At 37.4% G+C, this 25,366-nt stretch overlaps 1 protein-coding gene across 14 annotated transcripts in view; it reads left to right on the forward strand.

The window, feature by feature from the left end:
- NFAT5 (nuclear factor of activated T cells 5) overlaps nt 1-25,366 on the forward strand; it is a 132,108-nt gene that overhangs the window by 55,780 nt on the left and 50,962 nt on the right. For 10 of the 14 annotated variants that reach the window (XM_065537102.2, XM_065537103.2, XM_005592386.5 and 7 more), the window contains one exon: nt 5,845-5,970. In XM_065537102.2, the coding sequence (XP_065393174.1) occupies nt 5,845-5,970 (126 nt within the window). Of the gene's footprint in view, nt 1-5,842; nt 5,971-25,103; nt 25,164-25,366 lie in introns of those variants that run through there. The other 4 variants (XM_045383009.3, XM_015442797.4, XM_065537105.2 and 1 more) reach the window with 3 other exon arrangements.

Here is a 25,366-nt window from a genome sequence, read left to right on the forward strand (position 1 = left end):
CAGTACATTTTTTTCCAGTAGAGATGCCAAGTATGATGACTGTCAAGCTTGAAGTGTTTTTAACAAAATGAATGCTGTCTCTCTTCAATGCAGAACTATGTTGGCATATTGGAGATGCCAGGCATTTTGTTTTAAAATATTTAATGTGAAATTATAGGCTTGGGATTTCTCAGCTGATTGAGATAGTTAATGGAGAGGTGGAAGAGTAAGGCATTTCATTCCCAAGCCATTTTCTGAAGGTTTTTTCTAACTCTTTCAGATTCCTAGAGTAGTTTCACATTTAGAGTTTTTTAAAAAGTAAAATCTAATATTTAAAACAAGATTAAAATGTTTAGAAATGGATTTTTCAGGATTATAATGTTTACATTTCATATCAGAGAGCATTCATTGTTTGAGTAACTAATATCTGTTCTGAGCATTAGTTTACTTCTTGTTAGATTTTTTAAAGCATTCCCAACACAAAGGAACATTCTTTTTTACCACAGATATTTCTCTTTAGCTGCTTACTTGACAACTGAACAGAAACATCTTATTTATGGAGCTTTTTTCCTTTTTTTATGATTCATCTCTGTATAGATGCAAGTCAGTAGTATTAGTTGTACAACTTTATTTTACTACTTGAAAGTAAGACAGTTTTGAGAAAAGTCATAAAGTAGATGGGCTCTCTGACTATTTCGATTTTTACTCTCTGACCCCAAAGCAGTTGAACACCAAATGCCACCTCTTAGGTCAACAAAGGTGAGGCAGGGATGAAAATTCTAAGAAAGAATAAGAACTGAGACTCCTTTTCAAGAGATCAACTTATTTAAACTTTGTAGCATCTCTGTGAGGCTGTGCTCTATCCATGTATAGCCCTAATTTTGTTGTATGTATTTTATTTGATTATATACTTTAGTAAAAACACCTGTGAACCCATTGTACAGCTCAGCTTATTTCTGCTCCTCCTTGTCTCCCATCAAAGGAAGCCACTGTCCTAAACTTTTATCATCTTTCTTTTATCACGTGTTTTTCTTTTTTTTTTTTTTTTTTACTGTTACACAGATATCGCATTCTTTATTGATAAAACCTACCTCATAAGATTGTTTTGAGGTTAAATGAGAATATATGTATACTGAGCCTGGCCTGGCAAAGTGCTCAAAAAATAGTAGCTGTAATTACGTTATTAGTGTTGTTATTTTGCTGAGTGAGTACAGCATGAAAAGCGTGTCTTTTCCCAGCTGTTTCCTGTGGCTTATCTCCCTGCACTCTTTTGAGGTCTTTTCATCTCTTCCTGGAATGACCAGTAACAGTAAAGCAGTAGAGAAGGGGATTTGGGTGATCAGCCATTTGGACATAGAGTGCCCAACTGAGAAGAAACAAACAACCAACAAATTAAGTTGCCCTATTAAATTACCAATTTTTTCTTCTCTCTCACTGTCTTGTGCCTCAGAATAGGATTTCTGCCTACTTTAAATTTGACCCACTGTAGTGAAATTCTTCCACCCTCTTATAGACAGTGTTGAATAATAAAGGATTGAATTAACCCAGAAATAATCAGTGACTTTAATGGATCTATTAGAGTTTACAGAATGATTAAACAAGCCAACCAGTCAGTGCATTTTTACATTGTTTTCCTTTCCACCCAACATTGGGAAGCATTAATTTATTTTCAATATCTGAAAATGTTGATTTCATTCCTCTATTTCCTTTTTCCAGTTGCCCTGGGCTCTATGAGAATGCACCAGCATGAGACAGATTCTTGATCTTCTGAACTTGCTTCCCTTTCTGTCTACTTTTCTTTTACACATATTAGTAATTTATGTTAATGGAGTTATTATAGTGCACTTGTCCTAGTTCTACTACATGGATACTTAAGCAGTGCACTTAACCTGGCATTTTGGTCAACTAAAATTTATAATGAAATATTAGGTGAGTTGATTACACGTTATCGCACAAATTATTAGCAGCATTAATAGAAAAGTATATAAGAAAATAGGTCAGACATGGTGGCTCACGCCTGTAATTCTAGCACTTTGGAAGGCCAAAGCAGGAGGCTTGCTTGAGCCCAGGAGTGCAGGACCAGCCTGGCCAACATAGCAAGACCCTGTCTCTACAAAAAAATTGAAAAGGTAACTGGGCATGGTGGTATGCACCTGTAGTCCCAGCTACTCAGGAGACGGAAGTGGGAGAATCGCTTGAGCAAGAAGGTCAAAACTTCAGTGAGCCATGATCACACCACTGCATTCCAGCCTGGGTGACGCAGCACAACCCTGTCTGAAAAAAATAAATAAATAAAAAGAAAATAATCACCCTAGTCTTGGCAGACTGAAGAAAGAGTTCCTTAGAACGCAAAAGTAAAATCACTTCTAGATTAAAAAAGAGAGAGAAAGAGAAATAGTGAGTACATGTAAGTTTATTTCACAAGAGCAGATTTTACCAGCTGTTACATTAATCCTTGTTAAGTTTCATCTTATTCCTTTGGGCAGATACTCCAGTCTTTCATGATCTGTGATGAATTATGACATAAGATTTAATCCCTTTTAAGCCTATGTCATTTGAAAATTCATATCTTTGTTCAAGTTGTGATATAATAACCATCTTCTTCCAGATTGAACCTATACATTTTTTGGGTACTGTTGTTTGGAAGTCATCTATTTTATTAAGTCTATATTTCTTCATCTTGTTTACAATAACTTACAAACATTTTTTATCACATATTTTACTGAATTTTGGATAACTATGCCTGCAGCATTTTCCTGATCCTCTAGTAGAAGAGCCTTAAAAGACAAATTAGTTTGCAGCTTGGCCTTCTTCATATATAGAAACTATGTGAAGAGAGATGATTTTGTCCATGAAGTTTATCAGAGCACTGTTAGATACCCTATTTGCTCTTGTGTAATTCTTACTTGTGCTTCTTCTATTACTGTCTTCCTTTAAAAAAAAAAAAAAAGGCAGCTTTATTGATATATAATTTACATACTATAAAGGTTACACATTTAGAGGGTACAATTCAGTGGTTATTAATATATATATATACAGAGTTGTGTAACCACTGCCATTTTTATCACTCCAAAAAGAAACCTTATTTTATACCCATATCCCCCCTCTCTCTCTCCCTCTCTCTCACTCTCTTTTCTCTCTCATCTAAAAGTGATTTTGCTTTTGTTTTCTAAGGGAGTCTTTCCTCAGAAGCTGCCTTTCCATTAGGGATTTCCCATTCTGTTTCTTCATATCTTGTGTTTATAAACCCTGGAATTTCATTATTGCCTTATATATCTGAACTGATTTAAAAGATAACATAAGAAAAATAGATACTGTGGCATAACATGAAGTAGCTGGCACTTATTTAGGACTGTCATTTTCATAGATTGAAAGTACATATGGGCCAAATGCAGTAACTCATGTCTGTAATCCAGGCACTTTGGGAGGCTGAGACAGGAGGATCACTTGAGTCCAAGAGTTTGAGACCAGCCTGGGCAACAGAGGGGGACTCTGTCTCTACAAAAAGTTTAAAAAAAAAAAAAATTAGCGAGGTGTGATGCTGTACATTTGTGGTCCCAGCTACTTGGAAGGCTGCGGCGGGAGGATCTCTTGAGCTCAGGAGTTGGAGGCTGCAGTGTGCTTTGATTGTGTCTCTATACTCCTACCTGGATGACAGAGTGAGACCCTGACTCAAATTAAATAAAATAAAGTAAAGTACATGTGCTCTTATTCAGGATTTCTTTCATTGGCTAGAATGAAAATTCTACAGTGGAGACTGTAAAAGCATTTAATTTAGATTGAATTTAGGGATGAATAACAGTATTAATAGCATAATTTATATTACTTTAATCTTTAGGTATCCCATGGGAAGCAGATTTAAGAGAAAGGCCAGTGTCTGTGTTTGGATTGTATGGTTATAGTTTAGAGGGAATATCTTTGGGGTACTGGGGTAAAAGAAGAGTTTAAATGATGTTTTAAGTCTTAGAGAAGTTATTTTAAAGTAGCAGAACCAACCCAGTTATGTCTGAAATAAAATCCTGTGCTGGTAATGACTATATGAACTACAGCTTCCCTTGGATAGATATGATAAACTTCTCGCAGGCTGACTTCTTTTATTTCCAAACACTTGAGTCAGTTAATCAGAAAACATCTTTGGTGAAGGAATCCATGCTTCCTATACCTTCCACTTGACTTTGCATTTTACTTGTTTGTTTTGAGGGGCAGACTTTGGAGAGGGGTGGAGTATAACAAATTCTGCATTTAATTTCTTTCCATGTACTTTTTAGTGACATTACTATTATACTTCTAACAGGGACTCAACTTTATACCCTTCTTTGGGAAAGTTAGAGTGTTTCAATCCACAAAGTTTTGCTTTGATTTGATTAATTTATTTTAATAATTGGAGAAATGGAGATAGAATCCTGAGTGGTAACATGCTGTTAGTGATTGGGCTATTACTAGTATAAATTTTTTTCCATCACATAAATCATAAATGCATTTGGGTAGATCTTTTTCTCTTTTTATCGAATTTGTTCTTTCACATTTCTTTTTTGTTTGGGCAAAAAAAAAGACTTGAGGCCGGGTGTGGTGGCTCACACCTGTAATCCCAGCACTTTGGGAGGCCATAGGCATGACCATCGTGCCTGACTCTAATCGGTCTTTTGAAGTTCCTTCTAATATTGATTCTACTACCTTTAGAGGATATTTTGGGAATACTTCTGTTAAAATCCTATACAATAAGGGATTTTTTAAAAAGTTAAAATATATTTTAATAGATATGATTTTATGGGCAATTATAGTATTACAAAATATTTTTAAAAGATACAGGATTCTTTAATCTGGAATACAAAAGTAATCGTAACCTAATAGGTTATGCAGTCTGATTTAAGAGTTTCCTTTGCCTTTACCTTTCCAGGGTTGGGGATGCCTCAGAGAGTAAGAAGTATTTGCTTGAGCTATAACATTCCTTTTTTTTTTTTTTTTTTTTTTTAACACTTCAATCCACAAAGTTTTTCTTTGATTAGATTGATTTATTTTAATAATTGGGAAAATAAATTATGATAGTGTTGAATTAAAATATTTTCTCAAGGGTGTTGGGTAAAAGAGCAGTACTATACTAATTGACTGGAGAAGCCAATTTAAAGCTGATCCACAGTAGTGTAGTATATGCCATCTCATATGTAAAGGATAAGTTTTACTTGTACTATTACAAAGGAAGATACTGGACCATCTTGGATTATTTGGCATTTCTTCCATTCTGTCTAGTTTTATCCAATTTTCAATGTTAATAACTTTTTCTGGAGACTGTCTTGAACATAAGAAGTAAAACCAACAAGAAAACAGGGACAGAACTAATGGGAAATTCATTTTTCAGTTCAATAAGGTTATATAATAAAAGAAAAAATTTAAAAAGTTTTTTCCTTTTTTTTTGAGACAGGGTCTCACCCAGGCTGGAGTGCAGTGGCATGATCATGGCTTACTGTAGCCTTGACCTCAAGCAATTTTCCCACCTGAGCCTCCCAGATAGTTGGGACTACAGGTGTGTACCACCATGCCTGGCTGATTAAAAACAAACAAACAAAACAAAACAAAACAAAACAAAAAAACTTTTGTAGAGATGGGGTCACTGTGTTGCCCAGACTGGTCTTGAATTCCCGGCCTCAAGCAATCCTCTCACCTTGGCTTCCCAAAATCATGGATTACGGGTGTGAGCCACTGTGCTTAGCTGCTAATAACTTTTTACATTAATTTTGTGGGATTGTTTGTGAATAATACAGTTTTCCTCATGAGAGAAAAGACATACTCATTTTGTACATATAATATTAGATTGTTGACTGAATCTCTTTTAAAAATTGTTTTCTCCTCTCGTTCCCCTCCCCACAGAATCTGTCTATGATCTTCTCCCAAAGGAGTTACAGTTACCTCCATCTAGAGAAACATCTGTAGCATCAATGAGTCAGACAAGCGGTGGTGAGGCAGGCTCGCCTCCTCCAGCTGTTGTTGCTGCTGGTATGCATTTCATTTTACTTTATTAAAGAAAACTAGGGCCAACATGAAATCTGGCCAACATGAACAGTGCTGGCAAAATTCATATTAAAAAGAGTGTGATTTGAGGGTTTTAAAAAGAGACATTAAAATATGTACTTTTAACCTTAAACTTTTTCAATATTATTTTCTTGATGTAATTCTTATTTCTTAAAATTTTACATTGTCACATCTATAAATGCCATTTCCTAAAATGGACCTTGTCTTCAAATATGGGAACCAGCTTAAAGTTGTTTTGTTGACTGCGCTTAAAAAGGTTAAATACCAAGCTGTGAATAGAAAATTATATTTGAGTTTCTATTTAATAGTTAATTTTAAAGACTTGCTCCGAGGGAAAATATTTTATATGATCTGAAAAATGACTGAAGCACTCAAGTGTCTTTTATATTCATAACATGTTACTGAAACCTTTTTATTATATTTGAAAATATATGTGACTTCGTAGTTGTTTTCAATTTATTGAAAGTAATGGAGGATGTCAATATAATATTTACATAAAGACATTTTCTTATATCAGTGAAAAAGTATAGAAAGTAATGTTTGAAATTTATTAGATTTGTTTTTACTCAGCTCTCAAATCATACACTTAATGATATACAATTGGCTCAAATTTTTATTTTACATAAGAATAAAAAATTGACAAGCTAATAGAAAAAAGTCTTATCAGTGATAAATTAGTATCAGTGCTTTCTTAATATTAGTTTGCCCACCTAATATTGGGTTTATAGACTGCTAAGTGTGTTTGCTTTAAAAAAAGGAAACGTATATATATATAGAAGTTTTATCTGTCCTAATTAGAGGTTTCTTGCCTAATATGACACTTCTTGTCTTTAAAAATGATATTTAAAGTTTATCAGAGCATTGTTTTCAGTAAATTATTTTAGTTTCAAAATGAGAACAGTAAAGTGTAAAGTTTTGGTTTAAAAGAGGATATTGGTACCATAGTATAACTTCCAATATATTTCTCATATGCATTAACCTATGTACCATTAACCTTATGTACCAATCTTTCTCAAGCTGCATAGTACATTATTGAAGCCTTCCTGGTTGAAGGCAGGAAAACTTTAAATATGGCAAAGAAACTGATCAGCCCTGCTCACTGTTCATGTGTTGCCAGACACTTTCTAACAGTTTCTGTGGATTTAATTGTGAATTAGTGAACTTTTTAGTAATCAAATTGATAAGATGACCTGGTTTGCTTTATATCCACTGGGTTCTAAAGTGGTTCTCATGATTTTTTTCTGGAATTTTAAGTTTTAAATCTGGTTTTAAAATTGCATCCGATAATAAAATATGACAAAGATAAAATATTTTTTATGAGATACTTCACTTTAAATCCACAAGTAGAAATTGACTAACTGATTTCTTTTGTATCTTTTGAGATTGTTTTTTAAAGATACGTTGAATCTATATAGAACTAAAAGTCTGTTTCTTCTGTGCTTTTTAACATCTGTTGACGGTAGATCCAGTTCCTTTTAAAAGCTGGAAAAAATGTTAGGTTTAGAAAAAGAACTATTCTTCCTTTTAAATAATACCAAATTGAATTTTAGAAATTCATATATATATATAAACATATATATATATATAAAAAGTTCTTGAATTTGGGTCACTAATGAAATATTAACCTTCCCCCCATCCCAGTATATTTGAGAAAAATCTCTCAAGATAAATTACATTGAAACCTGTGAGTTGAAAAATCATGAAAATAAGAAATTTAATCAAAGGAAGTATTTTGAAGTAATACATTCTTACCGTGAAGTTACTGACGTTGTAAAGATGGCAAAGAGAGTAAGAAGGTAACCTTTCTAGTTTTGTTATAGTCACACACAGAAAGTTTATATGATCATTAACAAGTCATTTATAATCTTTTTTAAAATATAAATTTAGCAACCAATGTAGATTATTCTAGGATTCTGATAGCTTAGAAAGAGTACTTTATACCTTACCATTATAGACAAGAGAGTTTAAATCACAGAATAATTATTGTAGGGAAATCAGTATATATCATTAGAATTATATTTTTATTTGACATATTAATATTCTTGGCGATGTAACTGTCAGAGATACTTGGAGTATATTACCAAGTTACTCAATGTTTTTCTAGCCAAAAGGCTAGACAGATGTCTAGGGGAAGGCACATTAATTTAGACTTGTATGGGTTTTTAAAAAATCTTTAGCATTTTATAAAAAATACAGGCCAGGTGTGGTGGCTCACACCTGTAATCCCAGCACTTTGAGAGGCCCAGGTGGGCAGATCACCTGAGGTCAGGAGTTCAAAACCAGCCTGACCAACATGGTGAAACTTCATCTCTACTAAAAATATAAAAAATTAGCCAAGTGTGGTGGCGGGCACCTGTAATCCCAGCTACTTCGGAGGCTAAGGCAGGAAAATTGCTTGAACCTGAGAGGCAGAGGCTGCAGTGAGCCGAGATCGTGCCATTGCACTCCAGCCTGGTCAACAAGAGCGAAACTCCATCTTAAAAAGAAAAAATATGAAATGCATGAAAACACTGACTCTTGATAAAGTTAATTCTTCAGAGTTTTGAAGGAGCCGGATTGGCTGCTCTCAGGTATGAGGGCCTGGTGGGAACAGACTTCTAGTTCTGCCATAAAGGTTTGTGTTTGACAAGTTTTAAATTAATTTAAATTTTAAAATTTAAAGACTGGGCATATGAGTGTTCATGGGCATTTTTTGTTGTTTAATTTTTTAAAATGTGTTTCTCAGATTCACCAATCTAGATTTTTTTTCCTCTTCGTGTTACTAAGGGAATAAGTAAATATGATGCTGCTAATCCACAATCCAGAATATTGGTTAAAAGTGTCTTTCAAGCCTTTATCTGCTTCTACACAATTCACACTTTTACACACTCACATCAATAATACATTTTAATCCTCTAATCCCAGGGTCACGGTGTGGGGGAAAGGGGCTTATTTAGACACAGTTTCTCCCCTCTTCATGGGGCCAAGTGTCAGAATCTGTGAGGTGGAGTTCAGAGTCACCAATTTTGTTGTTGTCCCCATTTTTTTTTTTTGTAAAGAGACATGTTCTAGCTCTGTCACCCAGGCTGGAGTGCAAGGTGCGATCATAGCTCACCTCACTGCAACCTTCAACTACTGGGCTCAAGTGATCCTCCCACCTCGGCTGGGAAATAAGTGCAAACCACCACACGGGGCGATTATTATTATTATTATTATTATTTTTTATTTTTAGAGACAGGGTCTGTCACCCAGGCTGGATGCACTGGTGTGACCTTGACTCACTGCAGCCTCAACCCCCTGGGCTCAAGTGATCCTCCCATTTCAGTCTCATGAGTAGCTGGGAACCACAGGCATATGCCACCACATGGACCTGGCTAATTTTTTTTTTTTTAGACAGAGTCTCACTCTGTCACCCAGGCTGGAGTACAGCAGCGTGATCTCAGCTCACTGCAACCTCCACCTCCCAGGTTCAAGCAATTCTCCTGGCTCAGCCTCCCGAGTAGCTGGGATTACAGGTGCATGCCACCACACCCAGCAAATTTTTATATTTTTAGTAGAGGCGGGGCTTCACCATGTTGGCCAGGCTGATCTCAAACTCCTGACCCCAGGTGATGGACCTGGCTGATTTTCGTGTTTTTTTGTAGAGACAGGGTCTTACTATGCTGCTTCTCCAGGATGGTCTCAAACGAACTCCTGGGCTTAGGTGATCCTCCGTGCTTGGCCTCCCACAGCGCTGGGATTACAGGTGTGAACCAGTATGCTCGGCCCTGTATTTTTTTTTAATTTTTTTTTTTTTTTTTTTTTTTTTGAGACGGAGTCTCGCTCTGTCGCCCAGGCTGGAGTGCAGTGGCCAGATCTCAGCTCACTGCAAGCTCCGCCTCCCGGGTTCCCGCCATTCTCCTGCCTCAGGCTCCCGAGTAGCTGGGACCACAGGCGCCGCCACCTCGCCCGGCTAATTTTTTGTGTTTTTAGTAGAGACGGGGTTTCGCCGTGTTAGCCAGGATGGTCTCGATCTCCTGACCTTGTGATCCGCCCGTCTCGGCCTCCCAAAGTGCTGGGATTACAGGCTTGAGCCACCGCGCCCGGCCTTTTTAATTTTTTGTAGAGATGTCTTGCTGTATTACGCAGGCTGGTCTCGAACCCCTGGCCTCAAGCTGTTCTCCTACTTTGGCCTCCCAAAGCACTGGAATGTGAGCCACCACACTGGGCCCTCCTCCTCATTTTTAAGAATTCTGTTTTTGTCCCAGTGGAAATGTAGTTAAGCCTTAGATGTTCAATATAGCAATGAATAAAAGCTTTAAAAATATAAACTTTCTGAACCATTTGGTAAGTTCTCAGTAGTTAAAAGAGAGGCCATGTTCCTAAAACATAAAAGTTATCCAAATGAATTGATGACACTTTTTGGCAAAATAAGGAGTTTGTTAAGAAGAAGTACAAATCATGAAAAGATTCTTTTGTTTTTGTGTTGGATAATCCCATAGTATAGTTTATACAGAATTAAAACATAGGTATTATTTAGGAGAACTAAATGAGTTATATCAGAATTTGGGGCTTTTGAAAAGACATATGGCAGGTTTGGGTTTTTTTAAATAACAGCTTTATTGAGGCATAATTCACATGCTCTATATCCAAATATGATTTTTAATCTGTTTATGTGCTTACAGTTTTAATCATTAAATTAATTTATTTAAAATAGAAAGTCTTTCATGGAAGTAAACAATAAACTTTAGTCTTTATTTTAAGAAATCAAGTTATTTTCTTGTTCTATCATAGACTCGATTTGTTTGGCTTCATTTGGGAATATAACGTTGTGTAATATTAGTTTATTTCAAAATATATTTTGCCAAGTGGACTGTTTCAAGTTTCTTTAAAATTTTTAATTCAAATTCTTGAACTAAACAATGAATTAAACTAGGCCGAACGCAATGGCTCAAGCCTGTAATCCCAGTACTTTGGGAGGCTGAGGTGGGTGGAACACAAGGTCAGGAGTTCAAGACCAGCCTGCCAAGATGGTGAAACCCTGTCTCTACTAAACATACAAAAATTAGCTGGACGTGGTGACAGGCGCCTGTAATCCCAGCTACTTGGGAGGCTGAAGCAGGAGAATTGCTTGAACTCACGTGGCAGAGATTGCAGTGAGCCGAGATCACGCCACTGCACTCCAGCCTAGGCAATAGAGTGAGACTCTGTCTCAAAGAAACAAAACAGAAAAATAATGAATTAAACTATAGATTTTATAATTCAGCCAGAGAATCTTAATAACATATTAATAATTCTTTTTTGCATAGTTTCATAATGTTGATATTTTGGTTTCAGTAATTATATATTAGTACTCTTTTTAGAAGTAACAGTACACTAATACTTCATAGCAGTTGTGTTTTTGTTTTTTGAGATGGAGTCTTGCTCTTTTGCCAGGCTGGAGTACAGAGGTGTGATCTTGGCTCGCTGCAACCTCCACCTCCCGGGTTCCAGCGATTCTCCTGCCTCAGCCTCCTGAGTAGCTGGGACTACAGGCACACACCACCACACCTGGCTAGCTTCATAGCAGTTTTTAACATGTATAGATAATACACAGTCATAAAGTGTGTACAGTGGAAATCTTGGTTGAATATCTCCACTTGTTGGACCACTGTCGGCTTTTAACTTCATAACTTGATGTGAAGTGATCCATATAATAAATTTTTCTTTTGGAAGAGCTTTGACATATAGTGCTTTGACTTCTATGCCATGTCACTTAATAAATCTCAAGTATGTAACAAGTATTTTCTACAAAATTTCCTTGAGTGCTATTTATACTATAGGAGAGGGCACTAGAGATCCAAATTAATGTCCTGTAATCAAACAAGAGCTATATTTTAATTCATTTCATATGTCCTAATCACCTGAATTAAAATCATAGAAATTTCTAAACCATCTATAACAATATACTGTACAAAAACTGAGGTGAAGAAAATATGTTACTCCTTCCTGTAGGAGACAGCTTTTAAAAAATGAAAATATATTATCATTTTAAAGTTCCTGCTATGTGACAAGAATTGTGATAGATAATTTGCATGTTATATCACAATCCTTCTAGCCATAAAGTACCTCTCTTTTTTGCTTTATTCCTCTTTGCCATTGTGCTTGAGGCAATTTGGCATTGTGTGCTATCACTTCAATTAGGGAAACACAAGATCGTTAACTAGGCAGTGTATAGAATATTGAGTTGAAAAGCCATACTTCTCCTTTACAAGTGTCAGGATCTTCAAATGGGAATTTGATTTCTAGAAGAAGAATAATTTTTTTTTTTTTTTTTTTTTTTGAGGCGGAGTCTCGCTCTGTCGCCCAGGCTGGAGTGCAGTGGCGCGATCTTGGCTCACTGCAAGCTCCGCCTCCCGGGTTCCCGCCATTCTCCTGCCTCAGCCTCCTGAGTAGCTGGGACTACAGGCACCGCCACCACGCCCAGCTAATTTTTTTGTATTTTTAGTGGAGACGGGGTTTCATTGTGTTAGCCAGGATGGCCTCGATCTCCTGACCTCGTGATCCGCCCGTCTCGGCCTCCCAAAGTGCTGGGATTACAGGCTTGAGCCACCGCGCCTGGCCAAGAAGAATAATTTTTAATAAAAGTGATTTCTAGCAACTGAATTTTTTATCCCATTGAATTTATTATTACTTATTTACTTACGTTAGAAAGTATTTACAGTTACATAATGAGGATTTTCTTGAGTTGACTAAATTTGAGGAAGAAATTTGCCTTTGATTGCTTTCCGGGTTAACATATTTCAGAATTTTTGCCACCTAATGTAGTATACTATGCATGAAATTAAACCTGAAACCCACTAACAAGAAAGGTGATTCACCTCTAGATGTTGTGAGCTAAAATGCTGTGAGTTGATCTTGGTTATTCTTTATGGCCATTACCTTTTTTCCAAGAAAACTGGACCATTTCTAGAAGTAAGTCAGATCCCAGTTACAAACATGTTGCAAGCAGATTTAAAAATCTCTACTCTTCCTTCTATCTTATTGTACTGAAATTACATAGTAAATTTAAATACATACACTTATACATATAGATGGTATGTATGGATGGATTTATGCTGAAGTCTGCATTATTAGAGAGCAAACTTGGGCCTATAGCCATTAATTCAGAAACAACTGCTAATTGTTTGACAGTTACAAACTGACATTGCCAAAACGCAAACTTGGCCTATTATTGCTTTGTTCCTTTAATAGTTCTCTTTTTATTGTCCTCTTAATAACACTTTTATAAATATTATGATTTATTCAGTTTCTAATAAACAAGCATATTTTTATATTACTTGAATCGACAGAACAGCATTTTGAAACTGCTCACAGATTTGCAAACATTCATAAGCTAAATACTTATAGAAAATAGATACAGTTACTGTTTTATGCATTTTGTACAATTTTGCCTAAGAAATTAATGCATAGAAGTGGACTTTTTTATATCACCAACAAGGTTGACAATATAAGCAAAAAAGTGTTTATAGCTAATTGTTTTATAAGAAAGGAACTTCACTGTTTCTGTGATATTTTTTCCTCTGGAATTCAGCCATAAAAAAGAATGTAATTTTGGCATTTATGGCAATGTGGATGGAACTGGAGGACATTAAGTGAAATAAGCCAGGAACAGAAAGTTAAACACCTCATGTTCTCACTCATATGTGAAAGCTAAAAAAGGTTGATCTCATAGAAGTAAAAAGTAAGACAGAGGATAGATAGTAGAGGCTGGGAGGGGTAGGGGGAAGGAAAGGATAGGGAGAAATTCGTTGAAGGATACAAAATTTCAGCTAGATAGAAGAAATAAGTTCTAGTGTTCTATACCACTGTAGGCTGACTGTAGTTAACAATACTATGTAGTTTCAAATAGCTGGAAGGAAGATATTGAACATTCCTAATACAAAGAAATGATAAATATTGAGATAATGGATGTGTTAATTACCCTAATTTGATTACTGTACACTGTATGTATCAAAACATTATCTACCCCGTGAATATTTATGATTTGTTAATTAAAAAAATAAAATTAGAAAAATCATACATGGGCCAGGCATGGTGGCTCATGTCTGTAATCCCAGCCCTTTGGGAGGCCAAGGTGGGCAGATCACTTGAGGTCAGGAGTCTGAGACCCGCCTGACCAACATGGTAAAACCCCATCTCTACTAAAAATACAAAAATTAGCCGGGTGTGGTGGTGGGTGCCTGTAATCCCAGCTCCTCAGGAGGCTGAGGCAGGAGAATTGCTTGAATCTGGGAGGCAGAGGTTACAGTGAGTCAAGATCATGCCACCGTGCTCCAGCCTGGGCGACAGTGAGATTCCGACTCAGAAAAAAAAAAACCCATATGTAGTAAAATGGTAGCATTTGTTGAATATGAGTGGAAGGTACATGGGTGTTTTAAATATTTCATAATTTTAAAATCACTGGGTGCAAATGATTAATGAATAAAAGTGTCCAATAAACTGTACTGTTAAAAACTAACAAAGGTATTGGGATATATTAGATACTTGATGGATTTATTTTTGGCATAAGTAAAGTTATATTCACTTTTCATCCATCATTGCATATGTGTATCAAGTATATGTGTACTGGCAGTATTTATTTAGCCTACTCAGGTAAAATTTATTCTTCCCGTATAATTACAGGGTATTATCATCAACTAAATTAAATCAGAAAATGAATGAGAAAGCACCTCAAAGTACCAGGTCTATACAACCATTCTCTAGATCAGACACATACAAATACACACACAACATATACATAGTTTTATTTGTTTATTTTTGTCACAGATGAGATTAACACGGGCTTTGGAGTCATAAAGACTGGATTTGAATCTGATAGCTATCATATCATATCTCCTATAGAGATGAACTCTTGGGAAGTTAAATTTATTTCTAATAATATTACCCTTATAATTAGACAATAATACCAGCTTCTTCTTAAGGTTCTTATGAAGATAAATATGTAAAATAACCGAACATTTTCTGACAAGTAGTAATCATTGAATAAACATTGACCTCCTTCCCCATGTGTTTCTAACTTCCTTTGTTAGTAAAGTTTTTTTTTTTTTTTTTTTTTTTTTTTTTTTTTTTTTTAAAGACAGAGTCTCACTCTTGTCATCCAGGCTGGAGTACAGTGGTGCAATCTCAGCTCACTGAAACCTCTACCTCCTGGGTTCAAGCAGTTCTCCTGCCGCAGCCTCCCAAGCAGCTGGGATTACAGGCACCTGCCACCATGCCTGGCTAATTTTTGTATTTTCAGTAGAGATGAGGTTTCACCACGTTGGCCAGGCTGGTCTTGAACTCCGGACCTCAGGTGATCCACCCACCTCAGCCTTCCAAAGTGCTGTTATTACAGGCGTGAGCCACCATGCCCGGCCATTAGTAAGGTTTTAAAAAAATAGATTATAAAAATTAGTTTTGAACTTTATTTTGACTTTTTTTCTTTCCGTTCTCACCCAGTCTATTTTTGGCCTTATTTTGAAGTTCACACACCAGTCAGGATGTTTATATACGTGGGCCATAGGATATACTTTCTGACTCTGTTATTCTGTCATGTTGACACTCTGTCAGTGGGAACCTGCATTAGTCTATTTTCACACTGCTGATAAAGACATACCTGAAACTGAAAAGAAAAAAAGGTTTAATTGGACTTAACAGTTCCACATGGCTAGGGAGGCCTCAGAATCATGGTGGGAGGCAAAAGGCACTTCTTACATGGCAGCAGCAAGAAAAAATGAGGAAGAAGCAAAAGCAGAAACCCCTGATAAACCCGTCAGACCTTGTGAGACATATTGACTATCACAAGAATAGCACAGGAAAGACCAGCCCCCATGATTCACAACACATGGGATTTCTGGGAGATACAATTCAAGTTGAGATTTGGGTGGGGACACAGCCAAACCACATCATTCTGCCCCTGACCCCTCCAAATCTCATGTTCTCACATTTCAAACCCAATCATGCCTTCCCAACAGTCCTCCAAAGTCTTAACTCATTTCAGCATTAACCTAAAAGTCTACAGTCTAAAGTCTCATCTAAGACAAGGCAAGCTCCTTTTGCCTATGAGCCTGTAAAATAAAAAGCAAGCTGGTTACTTCTTAGATACAATGAGAGTACAGGTATTGGGTAAATACAGCTGTTCCAAATGGGAGAAATTGGCCAAAACAAAGGGGTTACAGGGCCCATGCACATCCAAAATCCAGTGGGACAGTCAAATTTTAAAGCTCCAAGATGATCTCCTTTGACTCCAGGTCTCACATCCAGGTCACGCTGATACTCTGCCCCTGTGGCTTTGCAGGGTACAGCCTCCCTTCCAGGTGCTTTCATGGGCTGGCGTTTGGTGACTGCGGCTTTTCTAGGTGCATGGTGTAAGCTTTCAGTGGATCTGCCATTCTGGGATCTGGAAGACAGTGGCCCTCTCCTCACAGCTCCATTAAGTAGTCCAGTAGGGACTCTGTGTGGAGTCTCCAACCCCACATTTCCCTTCTGCACTGCCCTAACAGAGGTTCTCCATGAGGGCCCCACTCCTGCAGGAAACTTTTTCCAGGGAATCCATGGGTTTCCATACATCCTCTGAAATCTAGGCGGAGGTTCCCAAATCTCAATTCTTGACTTCTGTGCACCCGCAGGCTCAACACCACATGGAAGGTGCCAAGGTTTGGGGCTTCCACCCTCTGATGCCACAGCCCGAGCTATGTACATTGGCCCTTTTCAGCCATGGCTGGAGCGTCTGGGACACAGGGCACCAAGTTCCTAGGCCACATACAGCATGGAGAACCTGAGCCCAGCCCACAAACCCACTTTTTCCTCCTGGGCCTCTGGGCCTATGATGGGAGGGGCTCCCACAAAGGTCTCTGACATGGCGTGGAGACATTTTCCTTATGGTCTTGGGGATTATTAACATTAGGTTTCTTGCTACTTATGCAGATTTCTGCAGCCAGCTTGAATTTCTCCCCAGAAAATGGGTTTTTCTTTTCTATCACATAGTCAGGCTGCAAATTTTCCAAACTTGTATGCTCTGCTTCCCTTATAAAACTGAAGGCCTTTAACAGAATCCACGTCCCCTAATGAATACTTCGCTGCTTAGAAATATCTTCCACCAGATACCCTAATTCATCTTCCTCAAGTTCAAAGTTCCATAGATCTCTAGGGCAGGGGCAAAATGCCACCAGTCTCTTTGCTAAAACATAACAAGAGTCACCTTTACTCCAGTTTCCACCAAGTTCTTTATCTCCATCAGAGACCACCTCAGCCTGGACCTTATTGTCCATATCGCCATCAGCAGTGTGGGCAAAGCCACTCAACAAGTCTCTAGGAAATTCTACACTTTCCCACATTTTCCTATCTTTTTCGGAGCCCTCCAAACTGTTCCAGTAACTGGGTAACTGCCTGTTACCCAGTTCCAAAGTCACTTCTACATTTTCAGGTATTTTTTCAGCAACACCCCACTCCTGGTACCAATTTACTGTGTTAGTCCATTTTCATGCTGCTGATAAAGACATACCCCAGACTGGGAAGAAAAAAGGTTTAATTGGACTTACAGTTCCACCTGGCTGGGGAGGCCTCAGAATTGTAATGGGAGGCAAAAGGCACTTCTTACATGGTGGCAGCAAGAGAAAATGAGGAAGAAGCAAAAGTGGAAACCCCCGATAAACTCATCAGATCTTGTGAGGCTTATTAACTATCAGAAGAATTGCATGGGAAAGACCAGCAGCCATGACTCAAATACCACCTCCTGGGTCCCTCCTGCGACACATGGGAATTCTGGGAGATAAAATTCAAGTTGATATTTGGGTGGGGACACAGCTAAACCATATCAGAATCTTTGTGTATAAAAGGAACATTGATAGAGGATGATGAAATCATAGGAAGGACAGACAGTTTCTGAAGGACTGATAATTCCGTAAAGTCTGCTGTTTAAGAGTTCTTCATAGAATTTTTTTTAATGAAATTATTTAAGTTGCATGGTTAATGATCAAAACTTCTGGTAGAGGCTGGGCATGGTGGCTCACACCTGTAATCCCAGCACTTTGGGAGGCTGAGGTGGATGGATCATGAGGTCAGGAGTTCAAGACCAGCCTGGCCAACATGGTGAAACCCCGGCTCTACTAATACAAAAATTAGCTGGGTGTGGTGGCGGGCACCTATAATCCCAGCTACCTGGGAGGCTGAGGCAGGAGAATCATTTGAATTTGGGAGGTAGAGGTTGCAGCGAGCTGAGATCATGCCATTGCACTCCAGCCTGGGCGACAGAGTGAGACTCTGTCTCAAAAACAAAGAAACAAACAACAAAACAAAAAACAAAAAACTTCTGGTAGAGCAATTTATGACTTCTGGTTTTTTTGTCTACGCAATTTATTTTGTCTGCAATTGGATCTAATGTACACTTTACTCCAGACCCAGGTCTAAAAGCTGATTAAATCAGAAGTTTTTAATGATGCTGTAAACTATTTTTTATTATTGTTTTAGTCATATTTAAAAAAAAATGTAGGGTTGGGCGCGGTGGCTCACACCTGTAATCCCAGCACTTTGGAAGGCCGAGGCGGGTGGATCACCTGAGGTGAGGAGTTCAAGACCAGCCTGGCCAACAGGGCGAAACCCCGTCTCTACTAAAAATTACAAAAAAATTAGTGGTGAGCGCCTGTAATCCCAGTGACTCAGGAGGCTGAGGCAGGAGAATTGCTGGAACCCGGGAGGCAGAGGTTGTAGTGAGCCGAGATCGCACCACTACACTCCAGTCTGGGCAACAGAGAAAGACTCAGTCTCAAAAAAAAAAAAAAAAAGGCCGGGCGCGGTGGCTCGAGCCTGTAATCCCAGCACTTTGGGAGGCCGAGACGGGCGGATCACGAGGTCGGGAGATCGAGACCATCCTGGCTAACACAGTGAAACCCCGTCTCTACTAAAAAAATACAAAAAACTAGCCGGGCGAGGTGGTGGGCGCCTGTAGTCCCAGCTACTGGGGAGGCTGAGGCAGGAGAATGGCGTGAACCCGGGAGGCGGAGCTTGCAGTGAGCTGAGATCCGGCCACTGCACTCCAGCCTGGGCGACAGAGCGAGACTCCGTCTCAAAAAAAAAAAAAAAGCAAAAACATTGGAGTAGAATTGGCAGAAATGCCTTTGTTTTTTAATCTAAACTATTTAAAATGTAGAGTATTGAAGTGTCCTTCAGACAACATCCCTTGGAACTGTTTTTTTCTCTCATTTTGAAGTTTAGTGATACTCTGTTTTTATCTGAAAGTGACATTATCTTTCAGTAGTACAGTATTTGTCCCTGTCTCTCTCTCTTTTTAGCCTGTACTTTCTGGTATATTTGGCACTGTAATAAATGTAGCTGTCAGCTAGCATAATTATTCCCTTTTGTGTTTAAATTATTTGAGATAGAAGATTATATCTATGTTTTAGTCTCTTCATTCAGTATTGACAAGTGATGCTATCCAGTAGTACTTAAATCATTGGATGATGGAAAACATCTTTTTCTTCCATTAGGAAAAAATTTTAAATAAACTTAAAAATCAAATTATTTAACGTGCATATCTAGTACATGTTTTATGCACTGTGCTTAGATCCTTTGGGTTGAATTTTTGTTTGAATAGAAAAAATTTTTGTTTGAATAGAACAAAAAATACATTTAAAACATTGCTCTAAGTTTCAGGATAAGCATTTTATTTTTCAGGGAGCACTCTTTAGTAATGTTATATGAGTATATTAATGGTACTCTGATAAGGTAGAAATAATTATTTAAGGAGAATTCAGATTAAAAACTGGAGAGTAATTGTTTTATAATATTAGAACCCTGAGTGGCAATTTGATGGACTGGAGAAGAAAAAGATGTCTGCAATAAGTCAGTAACAAACCCTTCAGCTTCAGCAGTAGTGCTCGTTATTTTAAGAAATAGAGCCTCTATGATCAAACATATTATACAAAGTAGCATATATCATTAAAAGTATAAATTGGTATATTTTTTAAGGGGAGTATAAAGAAGTATGTAGGAGTCAACGTGATCTGAAAAATGAAAAGGTTATTTTGCTGCTAAAATATAGATTTTTTTGCAGAGTAAGTGCATTGCTCAGAACATATCTTCTTCCACACTTCAAAAGAGTTTGGGTAAGGGAACAGCCTGAAAAACACCTGAAAGAGATAATTCTGGCTTATGGATTAGAGAGCATCTATAAACAGAACAAATTGGTGAATAAGAGTAAATAAAAATTTTGTCTAAGAAATTTCCCCACATGCATTCAGAGCTTAATGATTAATTTTTTTGAAGTTTATTTTAAAACATTGCTTATTTTAACATGTAAACATATGTTGGGTGGGAAAAGTACAAATGGGAGATTGAAACTGTTTTAATCATGTAAATTAAATGATCAACCCTACAATTTTTGTTTTTTTTAATAATCTGGAATGCTTATTTTATATGCTGGGATGCTAGTTGTTTTTTCTATTAATACACTTAACTTGCATTCTAGCTTCGCCATTCAGAGACAGGCATCGTGTGGTGGGTTGTGTGACAGTGTCTGTCAATAGTGAAGACAAATAGTACCAGAGACACTTAACCCATCCAATCTCACCCAGGGTATAGGTCGGTCTCGTTTTCAGACTTCTTCATAAGTCTTTCCTTCTCTCTTTCTCTCTTCCTTTCTTTCTTCCTTTCTTACTTTTTTTTTTTGTTTGTTTGTTTGTTTCTAAATACTGGATTGATACTGATTGAAACTAAAACTTTTTGTAAAGTTTTAAACTTTACATTAATATTAGAAGAAGAAGAAAAGTAGAAAATGAAGGTTGGCATGTAAGGTGTTGACAAAGCAGGTTTGCAGCCACTTTGTGTGTTCTAGATATTTCAATCTCTTGGCAACATGAGTGTTGGGCTTACAATTTTTTTTTCTGGATATCTTTCTTCTTTAATCTGAAAATATGTCCTTGTATGTGGTGACTTTTATCAGATAAGAAATTCAGAATTGGTCATTGTTACCAGTAAGAAAAATATAATGCTTAAGAATAAATAACTAAGGTTGAACAATATGTGTTTTAGATCAGAAATAGTTTCTGGCCAGGCACAGTGGTTCACGCCTGTAATCCCAGCACTATGGGAGGCTGAGGCGGGCGGATCAGCTGAGGTTAGGAATTCAAGACCAGCTTGACCAACATGGGGAAACCCTGTCTCTACTAAAAATACAGAATTAGCTGGGCGTGGTGGTGCATGCCTGTAATCCCAACTACTCGGTGGCTGAGGCAGGAGAATCGCTTGAATCCAGGAGGTAGAGAGGTTGCAGTGAGCCAAAATCGTGCCATTGCATTCCAGCCAGGGCAACAAGAACGAAACTCCGTCTTAAAAAAAAAAAAAAAGACTGGGCTCAATGGCTCACGCCTGTAATCCCAGCACTTTGGGTGGCCAAGGCGGGCAGAACACAAGGTCAGGAGTTTGAGACCAGCCTGGCCAACATGGTGAAACCCGTCTCTGCTAAAAATGCAAAAATTAGCCAGGCGTGGTGGCGGGCCCCTGTAGTCCTAGCTACTCGGGAGGCTGAGGCAGGAGAATCGCTTGTACCTGTGAGGCAGAGGTTGCAGTGAGCTGAGATTGCGCCACTGCATTCCAGCCTGGGCAGCAGAGCAAGACTCCGTCTCAAAAAAAGAGGAAATTGTTTCCAAATACTCGATTTTTTTTAAATGATTATTTTCTGAATAGTCAATAATTTATTCCTTCTTTGTTCCACTATTTGTTCACTTAGCACACTTGCAAAATTTCATGGCCTTTTTTTAACTGGCTTTTTTAGAAAACTCAATTAATTTTGTACAGATGTTGAAAAATTATAAAATATGTACATATTCAAATGTTAGGGATCAAATTTTAATCTTGGAAGCTTGGAAGTTAAATATCATTTCTGTCATATATTTTAAATCAATGAAAGGTATTTCTTTCTTTTGAGAACTTCAGCAAATATTTCTAATTTCAAAGCTTTCTATTAAAAGTTTTGTTAGTTCCATATAAAGTATTATATCTTTTTTATGATATTTTAAGCAGTAATATATTATGGTAGTTAAAATAATTTCTGGTTGACAAATCTAGAACTGATAGTTCTTAAGTTTAAAATACAGTTTAAGCAAGGAGTATATAAAGTATACATGGGTTTCTATAAATGGTACCATTTAAAATCTTTTTTCAGGCTGGGCATGGTGCCTCACTCCTGTAATCCCAGGACTTTGGGAGGCTGAGGTGGGAGGATTCCTTGAGCCTAGGAGTTCAAAACCAGCCTGGGCAACATGGTGAAACCCTATCTCTACAAAAAATACAAAAATTAGCCAGGTATGGTGGCGCACACCTGCAGTCCTAGCTCTTCTGTAGGCTGAGGTGGGATGATCGCTTGAGCCCAGGAGGTTGAGGCTGCAGTGAGTTGTGATTGTGCCCCAGCACTCCAGCCTGGGCAACAGAGCAAAACTGTCTCAACAAAGAAAAAAAAAAAAAACAAAATAAAGAAAATCCTTTTTCATCTGTTATTAAATTACAGATTCTGCGATATCCGTATTCCATGTAGATATTATTTAATATCTGCCAGTCTTTAAATCTCAACTATTTTTGAGTATTTATAGTTTCCATCAATTCTTAAAAGAAGCCATATACACAATTCAAGTTCACCATCATTACTGGCATTTGGTCTGATAATTGGCTACTGCTAATAGTGGCATATAGACTTAAATACAGGATACTTTACATATGACACTTACCTTCCTCTTTCAAATGATAAAATTATTCTATTTTAAATAATCTGACATTATAAATTTATATGAGTAAATTATAGAATGGTCTATTAATTTTCCTTTAGTTTGTTGTGTTTTCTGTGGTCACAGAAAATGCTTTAGAAAAAGTAAAATTATTCTAACCCAGGTGCGGTGGCTCACACCTGTGATCCCAGCACTTTGGGAGGCTGAGGCGGGCGGAACACAAGGTCAGGAGTTCAAGACCAGCCTAGCCAATATGGTGAAACCCTGTCTCTACTAAAAATACAAAAATTAGCTGGGCGTGGTGTCGGGCGCCTGTAGTCCCAGCTACTCAGGAGACTGAGGCAGGAGAATTGTTTGAACCCGGGAGGCGGAGGTTGCGGTGAGCCAAGATAGTGCCATTGCACTCCAGCCTCAACAGAGCAAGACTGTGTCTCAAAAAAAAAAAAAAAAAAAAGAAGAAAGAAGAAAAAAGAAAAGTATTCTATATAAGTTAGACTATAGGTTCAAAGATAATTCCTTCATAAAAGAAAAAAAATCAATAAAATTTATTCATATGGCCATGCACCATGGCTCAAACCTGTAATCTCAGCACTTCAGGAGGCCGAGGTGGGCAGATGACTTAAGGTCAGGAGTTCGAGACCACCCTGGCCAACATGATGACACCCCATCTCTACTAAAATATAAAAATTAGCTGGGCGTGATGGTGGGCACTTGTAATCCCAGCTACTCAGGAGGCTAAGGTGGGAGAATCACTTGAAACCTGGGAGGCGGAAGTTCCAGTGAGCCGAGATTGTGCCACTGCACTCCAACCTGGGCAACAGAGCGAGAGTCCCTCTCAAAAAAAAAAAGAATACATAGGTCAGAGTTGCACTCACACTTTAGTTCTATAGAATATCAAGCTGTTTTTTTGATATTTTATTTAGTAATACAGTGACTGAAAGGTCTTTATAGATGTATTAAGTACATTTACAATATTCCCAGGAGGATTTGTTAGCACTTTTCTGAGAATGCTTGGAAATGACTAATTAGCATTAGAAATTTAAAATGTTTGGATATCATTATTTTATGTATTTATATTTTAATAGGATATTAAGGATTTTTTCATGTTAGATTTATGGATATAGAAGTAGGTAATTTGGCTTATTTATAATTTAAAGAAATAAAATTACTAGAGTACTCTTGGTAGAGATATCAAATAGTTACCCCTAGACTCTTAGTATTTTCCCTGTATCAAATAATGCTATCATAGTAATATATATCTAAGTACTTTGAGTAGTAAATTCTTTTATTCTTCAACCTATATTTATTTGCCAGCTTAAATTTAATGTAACTCAAAATACATACCAAATTTTTGGCTTCCCATAAATCAATTTAATAAATTTGAATTTTATTACAATGTGGGCACTGTGATAGGTGTTGGGAGGATCTAAGATGAGAAACATATTGTCAATGCTTTTAAGGTGCTCACAGTTCTTACCCTCCACTTTACTACCTCACCTGGCATTATTAATTAATGCACTCAGATCTCTTGCTAACCAGAATGTAATGTTTTGATATGAAAGATTTTATACATCATTATCATCATCAGAGTATCAGTAGTACCATTGTAAAGAATTTTAGGCTGGGTGTGGTGGCTCATGCTTGTAATCCCAATACTTTGGGAGGCCAAAGCTGGAGGATTGCTTGAGCCCAAGAATTTGAGACCAGCCTGGGCAGCATGACAAAACCTTGTCTCTACAAATATTTTAAAAAGTAGCCATGCATGGTGTTGTGTGCCTGTAGTCTCAGTTACTTTGGAAGCTGAGGCAGGAGGATTGCTTGAGCTCAGGAGGTCAAGGCTGCAGTGAGCCATGATCATGCCACTGCACTGTAACCTGGGCAACAGAGCGAGACCCTGCCTTTAAAAAAAAGGTTTTATAGTTTAAAAAAAAATTATTTCATTTGTCTTAAAAAGAGTGGAATCTTTGCAATTGAGGTACACTTTAAAAAGTAATTTTCAGTTAAAAAATGCTTACCGTTCTCTTCTGACAGAGTTAATATTTTCAGTGTCATAATTTTGTGCTTTTTCTTTATTAAGTATACCCAGGATCAATCTGGCAGTTGTGCACACATAATCATGTGTTAGCTGTCCATGGAAAATGTGTAGAATATTTAAATTTATGTAGGATATGGTATCACAGTTTGGCATACTTATCCCAGAACACACACTTATGTATGACTGTTAAATCAGTTGGGTTTTATAATCATTACGGTTTTGATATTTGATAAGATTTGCAATATAAATTTTTTTACCTCAGAGAACAAGACAAGGTTATATCGTGCATATTAAATTCATAATACCATATAACTTGCTTTTGGGTTCATGATTGCTTTTCACCTGTACTTTCCATCTGTCATGAACAGGGATCCCTGAGATGTTCATACTCTACATTCTCATGTGCATGATCCTTAGATTTAAAAAGGGTGAGTGGGAGAAAGCTGCTTTATAGAAATATAAGTTCACAGCATTCATGTTTTGTGTGTTCCACTGCAAATATTGCATGCTGCATACTTGTATGCTGCATACTTGTATTTCTCTGAAAATGAAGAACGTAGGCTCATAAGTACACAAAAAATTAGTTTTGTTTTTGCCAATAGTTGGACCAGATGGAGGAATGTTAGATGTA

The sequence above is a fragment of the Macaca fascicularis genome, chromosome 20 (assembly GCF_037993035.2).
Source record: "Macaca fascicularis isolate 582-1 chromosome 20, T2T-MFA8v1.1".
NCBI lineage: Eukaryota > Metazoa > Chordata > Mammalia > Primates > Cercopithecidae > Macaca > Macaca fascicularis.